Genomic DNA, 14,169 nt, shown 5'->3' with positions numbered 1-14,169 from the left:
TCTTTGTAATTGCTATTTTCAATAGTAACAGCAGTATTTATTTAGGATGTAGTGTGGGTTTTTGGGCTGTGGAACGAATTATTGGAATTATAATGTATTCTCAAGGGAAAATCCTGCTTGACATATGACCATTTCGACTTACAAACAAGCTCCTGGAACGAATTAACTCCGTATGTAGAGGTACCACTGTATTACACATGAAACGCCATAGCAGAAGCTATGAGGGGAAACGTTTTCATTTGCCTAGATGCTTAAATTATTAAGTGGAATTTTATTTTTCTTAAAAAACACATTTTATTTCTTCTGTGTTTCTGTGCTGTATTGATATTGTTGTCTTTTCCTAAAAAGTATTTTGGAATTTAAGAGTAAACATTTATTGCGTTTAAATGGGTGTACATGATCTATTAATATATACTGTATTCTCACAGTGTTATTGTATTATTTTTTTTTTTTTTTAAATTGGGAAGGTGCAATAATATCGCATATCGCAATAATTTATGAAATAAATTATCGCACACTAAAATTTGTTATCACGACAGGCCTATAGCCAGTTGTTCTTTTGTTGTACTTTGATGCACATTTATTTTATTTTTTTATCCCATTTGAGGCTCAGCTTAGGAGTTTTAATTTTTTACGTTTTGTATTCCATTCCTTGATTATTTGAACTAACTAGTTCATCAATTAATCGACTACTAAGATAATTGATAACTGCAGCCCTTCAAAAAAATGGTTTATTTCTCTATTTAGAAAATAGCTTATCTCTTTGACAGTTGTATCGTATTGATTGTCTTTCTCGTGTATGATTACTTGTTTTATCACCATATTGTGAGGTTATTGTTATCATGAGCATACAGTGCCTTGCAAAAGTATTCGGCCCCCTTGAACCTTGCAACCTTTCGCCACATTTCAGGCTTCAAACATAAAGATATAAAATTTTAATTTTTTGTCAAGAATCAACAACAAGTGGGACACAATCGTGAAGTGGAACAAAATTTATTGGATAATTTAAACTTTTTTAACAAATAAAAAACTGAAAAGTGGGGCGTGCAATATTATTCGGCCCCCTTGCGTTAATACTTTGTAGCGCCACCTTTTGCTCCAATTACAGCTGCAAGTCGCTTGGGGTATGTTTCTATCAGTTTTGCACATCGAGAGACTGACATTCTTGCCCATTCTTCCTTGCAAAACAGCTCGAGCTCAGTGAGGTTGGATGGAGAGTGTTTGTGAACAGCAGTCTTCAGCTCTTTCCACAGATTCTCGATTGGATTCAGGTCTGGACTTTGACTTGGCCATTCTAACACCTGGATATGTTTATTTTTGAACCATTCCATTGTAGATTTGGCGTTATGTTTTGGATCATTGTCCTGTTGGAAGATACATCTCCATCCCAGTCTCAGGTCTTGTGCAGATACCAACAGGTTTTCTTCCAGAATGTTCCTGTATTTGGCTGCATCCATCTTTCCGTCAATTTTAACCATCTTCCCTGTCCCTGCTGAAGAAAAGCAGGCCCAAACCATGATGCTGCCACCACCATGTTTGACAGTGGGGATGGTGTGTTCAGGGTGATGAGCTGTGTTGCTTTTACGCCAAACATATCGTTTTGCATTGTGGCCAAAAAGTTCAATTTTGGTTTCATCTGACCAGAGCACCTTCTTCCACATGTTTGGTGTGTCTCCCAGGTGGCTTGTGGCAAACTTTAAACGAGACTTTTTATGGATATCTTTGAGAAATGGCTTTCTTCTTGCCACTCTTCCATAAAGGCCAGATTTGTGCAGTGTACGACTGATTTTTGTCCTATGGACAGACTCTCCCACCTCAGCTGTAGATCTCTGCAGTTCATCCAGAGTGATCATGGGCCTCTTGGCTGCATCTCTGATCAGTTTTCTCCTTGTTTGAGAAGAAAGTTTGGAAGGACGGCCGGGTCTTGGTAGATTTGCAGTGGACTGATGCTCCTTCCATTTCAATATGATGGCTTGCACAGTGCTCCTTGAGATGTTTAAAGCTTGGGAAATCTTTTTGTATCCAAATCCGGCTTTAAACTTCTCCACAACAGTATCTCGGACCTGCCTGGTGTGTTCCTTGGTTTTCATAATGCTCTCTGCACTTTAAACAGAACCCTGAGACTATCACAGAGCAGGTGCATTTATACGGAGACTTGATTACACACAGGTGGATTCTATTTATCATCATTGGTCATTTAGGACAACATTGGATCATTCAGAGATCCTCACTGAACTTCTGGAGTGAGTTTGCTGCACTGAAAGTAAAGGGGCCGAATAATATTGCACGCCCCACTTTTCAGTTTTTTATTTGTTAAAAAAGTTTAAGTTATCCAATAAATGTTGTTCCACTTCACGATTGTGTCCCACTTGTTGTTGATTCTTGACAAAAAAATTAAATTTCATATCTTTATGTTTGAAGCCTGAAATGTGGCGAAAGGTTGCAAGATTCAAGGGGGCCGAATACTTTTGCAAGGCACTGTAATTGTTTCATATCGGGAGGTACCGAGCGGTTCCCGTTCCTTGTGCACATAGCTGACTTGGGACCGTACATGACCAGTAATGACACTAATTTTATACTCATTACTCTTCAAACATTCCATTTTAGCTAAAGAACTTGCATTTTTACATCTAATTTCAGAAGCATGGAAACTAGAATATTACCATTTCAATTCTGTTTAATACTGCATACATTATTCTGTGTCATAGTGTAACAAATATGGTAAGTACAAGATACGTTGTTCATTGTTTTTTTAACATCAGATTAAGACTGTCATTACACATTTATTTATTGAATTTAGACCAAGTTTACTTATTCTTTGTTTGTTTGTTTTTAACATCAGGTTAAGACTGCTATTATACTGTTATTTATTGAATTTAGACCAAGTTTACTTTTTTACTTTGTCAGGTGGACAACCATCTTATTATTGTTTTCAAATGTTTCGTGCATATTTATTCATCGACTCTATGTACCTTTCAGGGAGGATATTTCCCCGAGCATGTCAAATGCATGAGCAGTCTACGATGGCTCAAATTGAACAAGACAGGACTATGTTACCTCCCAGAGGAGCTGTCCTCTCTACAGAAACTGGTAAGAACAATCAACATTGCTGTTTACCTTGCAGTGTATCTGACAATGTGTTTATTCCCTGTTGAAAACTGCAAAAAAGAGGTTGTGAAAGTTTTTCATCTGAAGTAAAAATGATTTGTACCGTACAGTATATCAAAATAATTATGGGCTATATTCCATGTACTTACTAAATCAGTGATTTCCATCCTTATACATTCAACTATAATGTGTCATGTCTTATTGCCTTACAGCGTTGCTCCTAACACACTTATTTGGAAATAACTCTGGGTAAACAGGAAAAGATTGCATCACAACTTTTTTGTGGAAGCTTAATTGAGTAACACCTCTTTAACATCTCTTTAAATGCTCTTTATATTTTAACAGGATTAGTGTGGCCTAGGCATGTCCCGGTATGAGATTTTGACGGTACGATAACCTTGAGGAAAATACCGCGGTTTGACGGTATCACGGTATTGCAAATATAGCTCCAAAATGTATTTTGAGATGTATGGGTTAAAAAAAAAAAACTTTTTTCAGGGATTTTTTTTTTTTTTTAAACATATTTGCAAATTGGAACATGAATATAATGTTAAAATAAACAAAAAATAACAAATATTTTAAATATAATCAATAGAACCCACAGCAACAACTCAGGTTGCACAAGATTAGAGCAAGAACAAAAATAATTGCTATAAAAAAGTAAAAACACTTCTGAATAATTGCTATAAAAAAGTAAAAACACTTCTGAATAAAATTGAAATATATCTACTGTACAACTTTTTTTTTTGAGGGGGCAAACAGCTCAAGTGAAGTTTTGCCATTTTCAGCCACTGTGTCAACTCTAGTCTACAAACTCTACATGTCATGCCTTTGCTAGAAAACCCAGCAGAGGCCGACTTGGCCTTTCCCAAGACAAACACTCCTAATATTCCCTCGCAATGGCCGATTTGGCCTCTCCTCCGAGACCCATGTGATAGTTTGTGTCAGTTCAAGTCAAGCTACATTTATTTAATTACATTTATTTATGAAGTTTGACACTTTGTAAACATATTTTAATTCACTTCTCCTATACTCCACACATGACGACAGAAAGAATGGCCCAATAACGACAGAAAGAATGGCCCAAATGTGTACATTGTTTTGAAGAAGGAAAAAAAGAAGCGTTTTAGAACTGCAATTTGAGTGTAAAGCAGGAATTGTGTCTATAGTGTAGACGGACTGAATCAGGGGCATGGAGTATGGATTGTGGTCATTGTGTCTGAAAATGTATGTTTAGTGGTTGCATTTCCATATGAACGGCTGTTGTCTGTCCGACAACTTGCCAATTCAAAAGCACTTGGGTCATTTTTGCCACCTCTGGGTTTTCCGGAGGAGAGGGCATATTGGCCATTGTTTGGGACTAGTAGGAGTACCAGAATTCTCTGGGACTTCTAGTGTTAGTTAAAATGTAAATATTGTTGTGTAAAGGTTTTATCTAAAAAAAACATTGGGAGTGAGACCTCCCCTTGTCCAGCGATCGTGCATATGGGCTTAGAGCAAGATCATCCGTTGCAATTAGCGATCTTTGATGTTATCCCTTTTCCTTCATTCAAGCTTGTTTCTCAGTGGCCGTGAGATTTATAACCTCGACGAAGTTGCTCTCGCAGCCAAGACTAAGCTAACATTCGTCTTTGTAAGTTTTTAGTTAGTTTGTATTTTGAATTTGAAAGCAAAATGTGCGAACTTTTTCATGGTGTTCATGGATATGACTTCCTCACATTCTACTGTGTTTCTGTTAATGAAGCTACTCACACATGTAAACATACTATTGTACAACGTTTTAAATGTATTCGTTTTGTTTATTTCAGTTACCATGATTTGAGACGTCCATAAATTCAAGAAAAGTACGCCTTGTGTTTTGAGTGTTTCTTTTTTGGTTCGCCGGCTGTATAGCAGAATAGCGTCACTGACACACACAGCAACAACCGGAGAGGGAGGGGTGAGCGCTGCTGCTCCAAGACGCTTCTAGCTGCATTTCTGGGAAATGTATAATAGCAAATACCGTACTCCGGTATGACGGAAAATTTTAGTGGTTTTGAAACCGTGATGTTTTCATACCAAGGTAAATCTTGAAACCAATAACCAGCACATGCCTAGTGCGGCCAAAGCATTTTGTGTGATTTTTATAACTTCTAGGTAAATTAGATTAGTTGGATTTCCCATTGAGAAGACCCTGAGTTGAGTAGCTAAATAAAAAAAAAAGATATATTCAATGCAGTGTTGTTGTGTTTTAAATCTTTTTTTTTTTTTTTTTAAATAATATTATAATATTATTTAATAATATTATAATTGTGTATTATAATTGTGTTATTGCCTTTGTGTTTTTATTGCTTCTTTCCACAGGAACATCTTTCTGTGAGCCACAATAGTTTGACCACTTTACATGGAGAGCTCTCCAGTTTGCCCAACCTCAGGGTAAGTAACATGTAAGCCTGTCGCAATATGCAATAATTCCATTTATCGCGCGATATATAAAAATGGAGGCGATAACTTTTCCGCTGCGATTTATCGCCTCGCGTGCACGTGTGTGTGCGCGTGCGGCAGACGTGCTGTTAATAGTTCGTTACCAACTGCGCAAAATGCATCTTCGTTCCAGGTCCGCCAAAAACTAGCGCCAGAGCCAATTGTTCCCATTATATCCTATTGTTCAACGTATACCGGCCGCGTCAGTGCTCCGGAGTGACTGTGGACCATCTATGGCGCGCCGGTGTTCGGCCATTCCTTACTACGCGGCGAAACGTTCTACACAATGCTCAGGGCGCTTGCGCATGCATTCACACGCATGCGCACATCTGTTAGAGGCGGCGATTACTCACTATTTTTGTTTTTATTTAGTTATTTAGAACCTTTTCACAGCCTCAAAGATACTTTTTGCATGTATTACCCTCTCATACTTTTAACCATTGTGTTTTTTTGTGTTAGCTTTGAAGCAGTTGACCACATTAGTCACGTAGCGTGTTTAAACCGTCCTTATTTGATATAACTACATTTAAGTATTTTCTGCAGGCATTTTTTTAGTACCTTATTCCTGTATGCATCTAAACAAAACAAGTTTAGAGCGCACGGTAGTACTTTAGGTCTCAAATTCGACTAATGTAGGACGTTTCGCCGATGTAGAATATTTTGGCAGAACACCGGTGTTGTTGACGTGCGGGCGCTCCCGTCAGGAGTGACATTTCACGCGGGGCGGCTATTTTTCGGCACAACGCTGGATATTTACAATTAAGTCCGCCAAAACATTGTTACCGACTTGGCTGCTACGAATAACCTCACTTTGACAAAGAACAGCTGAATGAAATTACCGGTAAGAGCGCTGTGCTTCAAACTCGTCCTGTATATGAAAGCCCTCATATGCTGGTGGTGTGTAGTAATGAGCAGACGTGACTTTCGCGGCGCTTGCTAACTTTTTTAATGCGCGCACACACTAGATATCATGAAATGGCAAACTAGATGTGCTACTTCCCATGCCATTGGCTACGTGAGCCCAGAGTGATTATGGGACATGTAGTCCATATACTACATCGATGAATTCTAAACTGTCATTTGTCACATGAGATTAAGAAGGCCAAATCAATCCATACCAGTGCCTATAGATAATGTTGCAAGTATTGTTAATTCAGTACGTGACACAAATGGATTCGGACCATAAATACGATGTCTTGCTCATGTAGTAAACCTAGCTACTAAGAGAGCTGTAGCAATCAACGGTGTGCCCTGCCTCACTTTACAAACAGTAAAGATTGTTCTCAGCACTATTATGCAATTTTTTTTCATATCAGTAAGAAGTAAGCACATAAATATTATGCACTAAAATGCATGTTTATATGATGGCAATTTAATTTTTGCTCGTTAGCAAAAAAAAAAAAAAAAAAATACAATTGTTTTTTGTTTTTTTACAGAGCATTAAATGTATTGAATCGGATCGAAAATCATGTCCCTCGTATCAAAATTCGTACCGAACCATGACTTAACTGTATCATTGCATCCCTATGGAACACCATTGCAGAAGCTATGACGGGAAAATTTTTTCTAAATGCTGAAGTTGTTAAGTGCATTTTTTTTTTTTTAAAACACATTTTATTTATTCTGTGTTTCTGTGCGGTATAAATATTGTTGTTTTTTACTTAAGAGGTATGGTCTATTGTTTTTAGTTGTGATTTCTTAAAAAGTAGATTTGAATTTAAGAGTAAATATCGCGTTTAAATGGGTGTACTTCATCTATTAATATATACTGTATTCGCACTGTGTTATTGTAAATTGGTTTAAAAAATTGGGAGGGGGGCGCAATAATATCGCATATCGCAATAATTTATGAGAATAATTATCGCACACTAAAATTTGTTATCGCGACAGGCCTAGTAACATGTAGGAGTAGGAACCTCTGGGTACCTCATGATACGATACGATTTGCAATACAAGGATCACCCTAACGGTTAACTCACGATATAGCGATATACCGTTACAATTATCGATACATCGTTCAGGAAATAATTAAATATAATTGAAGTATCACTTGTAGATGTCCAATCATTAGCTGCAATCCCTCCCACTTCAAACCGATTGGACGTCTATAGCAGTCAATGGCAACCAATGAGTTGAATTTTGGAGCATTCATTTGCTGTTAATTTTCAGTCACTTCCTGTTGATTTTGAGGCACTTATGGGTCATGTCTTGTGATTTCTCCAAAATAAATAGGCAGTGACTCACACTCGACATGAAGTGACTTGTAAATACCCCAATAATCAGAAAGACTGGCTGTGAATGCTCTGGTTTCGAATAAACAAATGCTCACTCGTCAACGGCAGCCATTGAGTTAACAGAGGCAATATTCTAGTGGAAGATTTTGGAAGCAACTTGTTGGTTCCCTTTTTTTTTTTTTTAAACCGGGACAGCTTTTTAAAAACTGTTGTCGATTCTTGGCAGGAGCATATAGATAACCTTTTGGGATAAATAGTATCACGATATATCATCATTTTGATATTTTGTCACACCCCTAGTAAAATGTACACAATATGCTCTGAGATCAAAACAAATCAAAAGCAGGAAACTAAAACCACTTTTATCATTGTAATATGTTTAATAGTTGTCTTGTTAAACTGTTTTTTTTTGTTGTTGTGCGGGTTTTCTTTTTTCTTTTCCACAGGTGATAAGTAGTATTTTCCCTTTCATACATTTTATGGAACTGTGTTAATCATTGTAGAATATGATTTCTAATCAAAACTAGTAAAAACAAGTAGAAGAAAAAGTTAACAGCAGTGGATTAAAATACTTGTAGTGCACCAATTAACTCGTAAAGTGTATTTCCCAGTAATGTTCTACAGATGCAGTGATAAAAGCCATGAAGCAGAATTACTGCTTTTCCTTTCCACATAGTCTGTTCACATAATGACCGAATTCAGCTGACTGGGCTCTGTACATACCGTTCATCTTTTATTAAGAGTTTTAACCTTTTACCAAGAGATGTACAACTTTTCCATTAGCAGTTTCTCGCACGTCATTAGACTCTTCCTGCCATCCCTGGAATTTCTATTTCACACAAAAACACATTGAGCCAAAGAATGCAAAATATACCTGTACTCAATGAGATAGTTTTATGAGATTTTACAATATCCGTCACCTCATTCATGATGTGGTTTGATCTCTGTTGTGCCGTTAATAGGGTTGGAAAGACCTTTATTCGTCAATTTGACGTACTAAAGTGTTTTTCTTTGTACAGGCTGTCGTTGCCCGTGGCAACAGCTTAAAAAACTCAGGAGTCCCAGATGACATCTTTCAGCTTGATGACCTCTCTGTGCTGGTACACAATTTTCTATGTTTGAGTTGGGCCACACTGCGTAGCCAAATGTGACTGATTTTGACAATCGTGAACAGATTAGTCTGCACCTGGGATTGACCTTTGCACATAATGCAATAATATTTTAAGGCTCCAAATACAGTATTCTGCTGTCTTTTTTCAAACTATTAATTCTATGACTAATACATTTCCATTACTCATAGGACTTAAGTTACAATCAGCTGACTGAGGTCCCCAGGGACCTGGAAAACAGCCGGAATATGCTGGTGCTCAACTTGAGTCACAATGGCATCGACACAATCCCCAACCAGCTGTTCATTAACCTGACAGACCTGCTGTATCTGGACCTGAGTGACAACAAGCTGGACAGCCTGCCACCCCAGATGAGACGCCTCGTTCATTTGCAGACTCTCATCCTTAACAACAACCCGCTAATGCATGCACAGTTGCGGTAAAAATGCTCAAATTCTCTAGTTTAGGGTTTGTTTGTTTATTTATTTGTTTGTTTGTTTTTTTACGAAAGAACAGAGTAAAGGCCCAAGTACACCAGATGCATGATCGTTGCGGTTCCGGTCCGGTTCAGTGTTGACTGCGTGCCATGCAGTACGTCAAAAACAGGCAAATCATACCGGCTGCGCTCGGCTGCGGCCCGCCAACTCCGTCCCCTCGTAAGCTCTCGCGTGATCGCGCGATAATGTGCCATTTAAAACAACGACAAACACTCTGTACTTATCAGAGAAGCAGAGAGAGAGCACATTTTTTCTTTGCATATTGATATTTTAGTTATGTCTGTCTCTTAATTCCAGATTGACTCCATCATGTTGAGATCAGGGCTCCGTGTGTGGGGAGAAGGGGGGCGGGGCCCTATTATGCCCCTTGGTTGTGTCGGTGGGTTTATATTTTTGTGCACATTTTAAAATTATGGCACATAACATCTCATAGAGCTGTTATAAACAACTGTTAAATAATCTGTAATATTTATATAATGGATAGCGAATTCTACACTACACGAACTAAAAAACAGCGTACTTGGAATTGGTGTCTCAACACTGCAGATTCCTGTGCCCAGCACAAACTGTTGTTTTTTCTATGAAGAGTCAAGTGAAATGTAGGAAAGAAAGAGAAACGTCTTGAATAGACCACCAGGTCGAAACTTGTGGGTGTCTCTTTTTTCTCTTTCATACTTTTCCCCCTCGACTCTGTATACAAACCGAGATTGTGTGTGCGCCGGGCACGAGAATTTCTGCAGTGGAACCACTTCCAGATACGCTGTTTTTTTTTTTTTTTTTTTTTTTTTTTGTCGCTCAACGTTGTCAGCACGCCGTGTGTTTGATATCATTGCCAGAAAAACACACATAATAGGACACCTTGCAGCTTCGCTTTTTCATGCTGTCCTTATAATAACGATCTGCTGCATCGTATATCACTTTGTGACTTTCCACCTCAATGATGAAGCGCTCATCATCCATCTTCGCTCGTGTTTAAACCATGATTAGGCACCTGGGCTTTTGACGTCAGGCCCAGCTCTGCCCCGCCCATTTTGTCGGATGCGTGTCCGGCAAAAATAGAAAATAGCCTATACCATCCGGCGGGCATGCGGCACGCCGGAGGTGGTTCGCAGTCAATCCGGAGCACTGACGCGGCCGGTATACGTTGAACAATAGGATATAATGGGAACGGATTGGCTCTGGCGCTATTTTTTACCGGAGTCAGACCGGAACCGCAACGATCACGCATGTGGTGTACTTGGGCCCTAACCGCAGGGTCTTAAATCCAATAATTTGAATTTAAGGCCTTAAAATGTCTAAAAAAATTTCCCCAAACCTCATAAAAGGTCTTAAATACAATTTTAAAAGGTCTTAAAAATCTATTGATTTTACTTTAAAGGTTTATAATACTGTGGTGAGACCAGCTATGTTGTTTGGCCATGAGACAGCGCCACTGAGGAAAACACAGGAGGCAAAGCTGGAGGTGGCAGAGATGAGGATGCTGAGGTTCTCTTTGGGGGTGACAAGAATGGATACGATCAGGAATGAGCATATCAGAGGGACAGCACATGTTAGAGCAGGGGTGCCCAAGTGCGGTCCTCGAGAGCCCCTATCCAGCTTGTTTTCCATGTCTGCCCTCTCCAACACACCTGAATCAAATAATCAGGATCGTTATCAGGCTCCTACAGTGCTTGCTGATGAGCTGATCATTCGATTCAGGTATGTTAAAGGAGGGAGAAAAGGAAAACAAGCTGGATATGGGCTCTCGAGGACCAGACTTGGGCATCAGAGAGGCCTGACTGAGATGGCTTGGACATGTCCAGAGGAGGGATGTGAGAGTGAGTATATTGGCAAAAGGATACTCAATTACCATATGCCAGGAGGTCTAGAGCAGTGTTTTTAAACCGTTTCTGAGTCACGGCACGTTTTTACATTGGAAAAAATCCCACAGCCGATAACCTGGCAGGAATGAAAGAAAGTCACACTTGAAGCTTTTATTACCTTTCAGTCTCTCTCTGTTTTTATTTTTTGTAGGAGTTAGGCTTAAAAAAACTCAGAATTATCAGACAGGCGAACTTTAGCTATGTCTTTAACCGCATCAGGGCCGAGCATCTCGCTGACAGTGGCTTTGCAGGCAGGTAGTATCTCTGCCACAGTGTGGGACTTTTTGGATTTAGCAACAAGGTAAATGGCTTTTAGGACTTTCTCATTTACCTTTCTCAAAAAAGTGGCCTGTTTCTGTGTGTTTTCACAAAGGCAACAAGATAGTACATCGACATGTTTTTAAGCGACTGGTTTTTCGTTTGGAGCTGTTTGATAGCTGCTCGTGTTGTGTTCAAGAACTGCTCGGATTTCTAGCCATCAGTCACCTTGCTGTCCTCAACAATGTGTTAGAATAAAAAACGGGAAGGATTGACGGTCAGCACGTGTGGATAAAATGGAAAGGACACTTTCAAGTAAATTGACACTTGAAGAGTCTTATGAAATGATGTACAGTACAGGAGATGTGCTGGGGTCCACATTGTCGCGGACAGCAAAGTGGCTGATTGCTAGAAATCCGAGCAGTTCTTTAACACGACACGAGCAATACCTCGCTCATCTGCACATGACCGAAACCCTATACCGACTCCTTCCTTCTTTTCTACTGCATCTCCTCCCGACGACGTAAAAAAAGGAAGAAAAAAAAAAGGCGATATTGAATAATTTCTCGCGATATTAGATAATTCAATAAAAAACTCACGGCACACTTGACGATCTCTGACGGCACATTAGGGTGCCGTGGCACACCGGTTGAAAAACACTGGTCTAGAGGATGACCAAAGAGGAGGTTATGGATCATGGATGTAGTTACAGAGGACATGAAGGCAGTTGGTAGGGAACAGAGTTAGATGGCGTCAACTGATTCACTGTGGCGACACGTGAAGGGAAAATCCGAAAGGAAAGGAAAATAATAAATTTGTCTTAGTTAGCATAGTCATAGCAGAGGAAACTTTACAGAACTGATTTACAGTAGTTACATAAATGATTAAGTGCAAATTTAACAATTTGTTGCTTGAGAACGTACAGTTCAGCACATGGTTGAAACCGGTGGAGGGAATCCTGTATGAAGCACAATGCAAGAAAATTTGTGCAAGAAAGTTTCAAAACTTGGAAAATTGTGTATTAATGCATTGGAATCCCATTGCAAATCTGAAAAACACAAGGCGGTCATTAATTGCCAGCAGTAATCACCATTCACATGTTTAGAAGTTCTAGTGTTTTTGGTTAGGTGAAGCATTTTGTATCACAGTGTGATAGAGCTGGGAATAAATTCATTTACAGTACTTTGCAATCATTCCAGGCCTCCAATTTCCCTTCAAACCTTTTTGTACGTCTTTTGCTGGTATTCCCCGAAATGGGTCTTAAATTTTAATTATTATGGTCTTAAAAAGTCATAAATTTTGCTTGGTGAACCCTGCAGAGACCCAGATTATGAGTAGCAGATCCTGAAACGTGTTTACAAAAGAGACCCTTTTGACACTTTCAAATCATAAAGATTATTGTCAGTCTTTGGCTTTGCGTGGATGTTTTATGTTTTTGCCTTTTCTCATTCATTTTGTGTGAGCAGACAGCTGCCAGCCATGGTGGCATTACAAACTCTTCACCTGAGGAACACCCAGAGAACACAGAGCAATATGCCAACAAGCCTGGAGGGTCTGACGAATTTAGCAGGTGACACACCTTCGCCCAAGTGTAGTTTTTATTTTCTAAATCAATGACCAGTTGTTTCCGATTCTGAAATCTGGCTTTCCCCATAGATGTCGACCTGTCTTGTAATGACCTGACTCGGGTGCCAGAGTGCCTCTATTCACTGGGCAGTTTGAAGCGACTCAACTTGAGTAGTAATCAGATATCCGAACTGTCGCTCTGCATCGACCAGTGGACCCAACTCGAAACACTGAACCTGAGCCGCAACATGCTCAACTCATTGCCTGTAAGGATTGTTTGGTTGTTTATGCATCTAACATTATCATTAAAAATGTTTTTCCCCATCTAGTCCGCCATTTGTAAGCTGTCCAAATTGAAAAAGCTGTACATGAACTCCAACAAACTGGACTTTGACGGAGTTCCCCCTGGTATGGGCAAATTAAGCAATCTTACAGAGTTCATGGCAGCAAACAACAACCTAGAACTGATCCCTGAGGGACTTTGTAGGTGGGTTTAAGAGGTTATATTATTGGTTGCACTACACTCATGTCTGTATTATATATTCACATATGTGAATTTTTGTTTTACTGGGTAGATGTGGCATGCTGAAGAAGCTCGTGCTGAACAAAAACCGCCTTGTGACACTTCCGGAGGCCATCCATTTCCTCACGGACTTAGAGGTACAAGAAAGCCCACTAGAAGGGAATTGTATGTGCATTTGCTTGGTATTAAATTTAAAGACCCCATTTTATGTTTTTTCACCCTAATAAACATAAATATATGCCACGTTCGACCATTGTTGTTAATAACGGCATTATTTTTTTCAGTAGTGAGTAATCTAGTTAATTACTTTTCTATAGCGTACCGCACAAATGCTATTTTTAGACCGTGACGTCGCCATCGTAACTCGTAAGTGGGACATTATACACACACCATCGCATACAATCCATTACATTTCTACGTGTTTTCCCTGGTAATCTTTCAAAAATAAACATGCCGATCAAACACTGCTAATATGGAACTTGTAGAAACGACATTACGACATATTAAGGATGTTTTCTTCATACGTTTCCCAAAACCAAAAACATTCAC

General features: G+C 39.2%; 1 protein-coding gene across 1 annotated transcript in view; it reads left to right on the top strand.

Annotated features, from left to right (window-relative positions):
- Positions 1-14,169, top strand: part of flii (FLII actin remodeling protein) — a 39,413-nt gene that overhangs the window by 5,012 nt on the left and 20,232 nt on the right. Inside the window, exons 2-9 of the mRNA XM_057817355.1 lie at positions 2,980-3,090; positions 5,452-5,523; positions 8,825-8,905; positions 9,106-9,353; positions 12,998-13,101; positions 13,188-13,363; positions 13,427-13,584; positions 13,673-13,757. Coding sequence (XP_057673338.1) covers positions 2,980-3,090; positions 5,452-5,523; positions 8,825-8,905; positions 9,106-9,353; positions 12,998-13,101; positions 13,188-13,363; positions 13,427-13,584; positions 13,673-13,757 — 1,035 coding nt within the window. The remainder of the gene's footprint in view (positions 1-2,979; positions 3,091-5,451; positions 5,524-8,824; positions 8,906-9,105; positions 9,354-12,997; positions 13,102-13,187; positions 13,364-13,426; positions 13,585-13,672; positions 13,758-14,169) is intronic.

The sequence above is a fragment of the Corythoichthys intestinalis genome, chromosome 16 (genome assembly GCF_030265065.1).
Source record: "Corythoichthys intestinalis isolate RoL2023-P3 chromosome 16, ASM3026506v1, whole genome shotgun sequence".
NCBI lineage: Eukaryota > Metazoa > Chordata > Actinopteri > Syngnathiformes > Syngnathidae > Corythoichthys > Corythoichthys intestinalis.
Note: the sequence above shows the minus strand (reverse complement) of the source record. Positions and strands in the feature narration are given on the sequence as shown.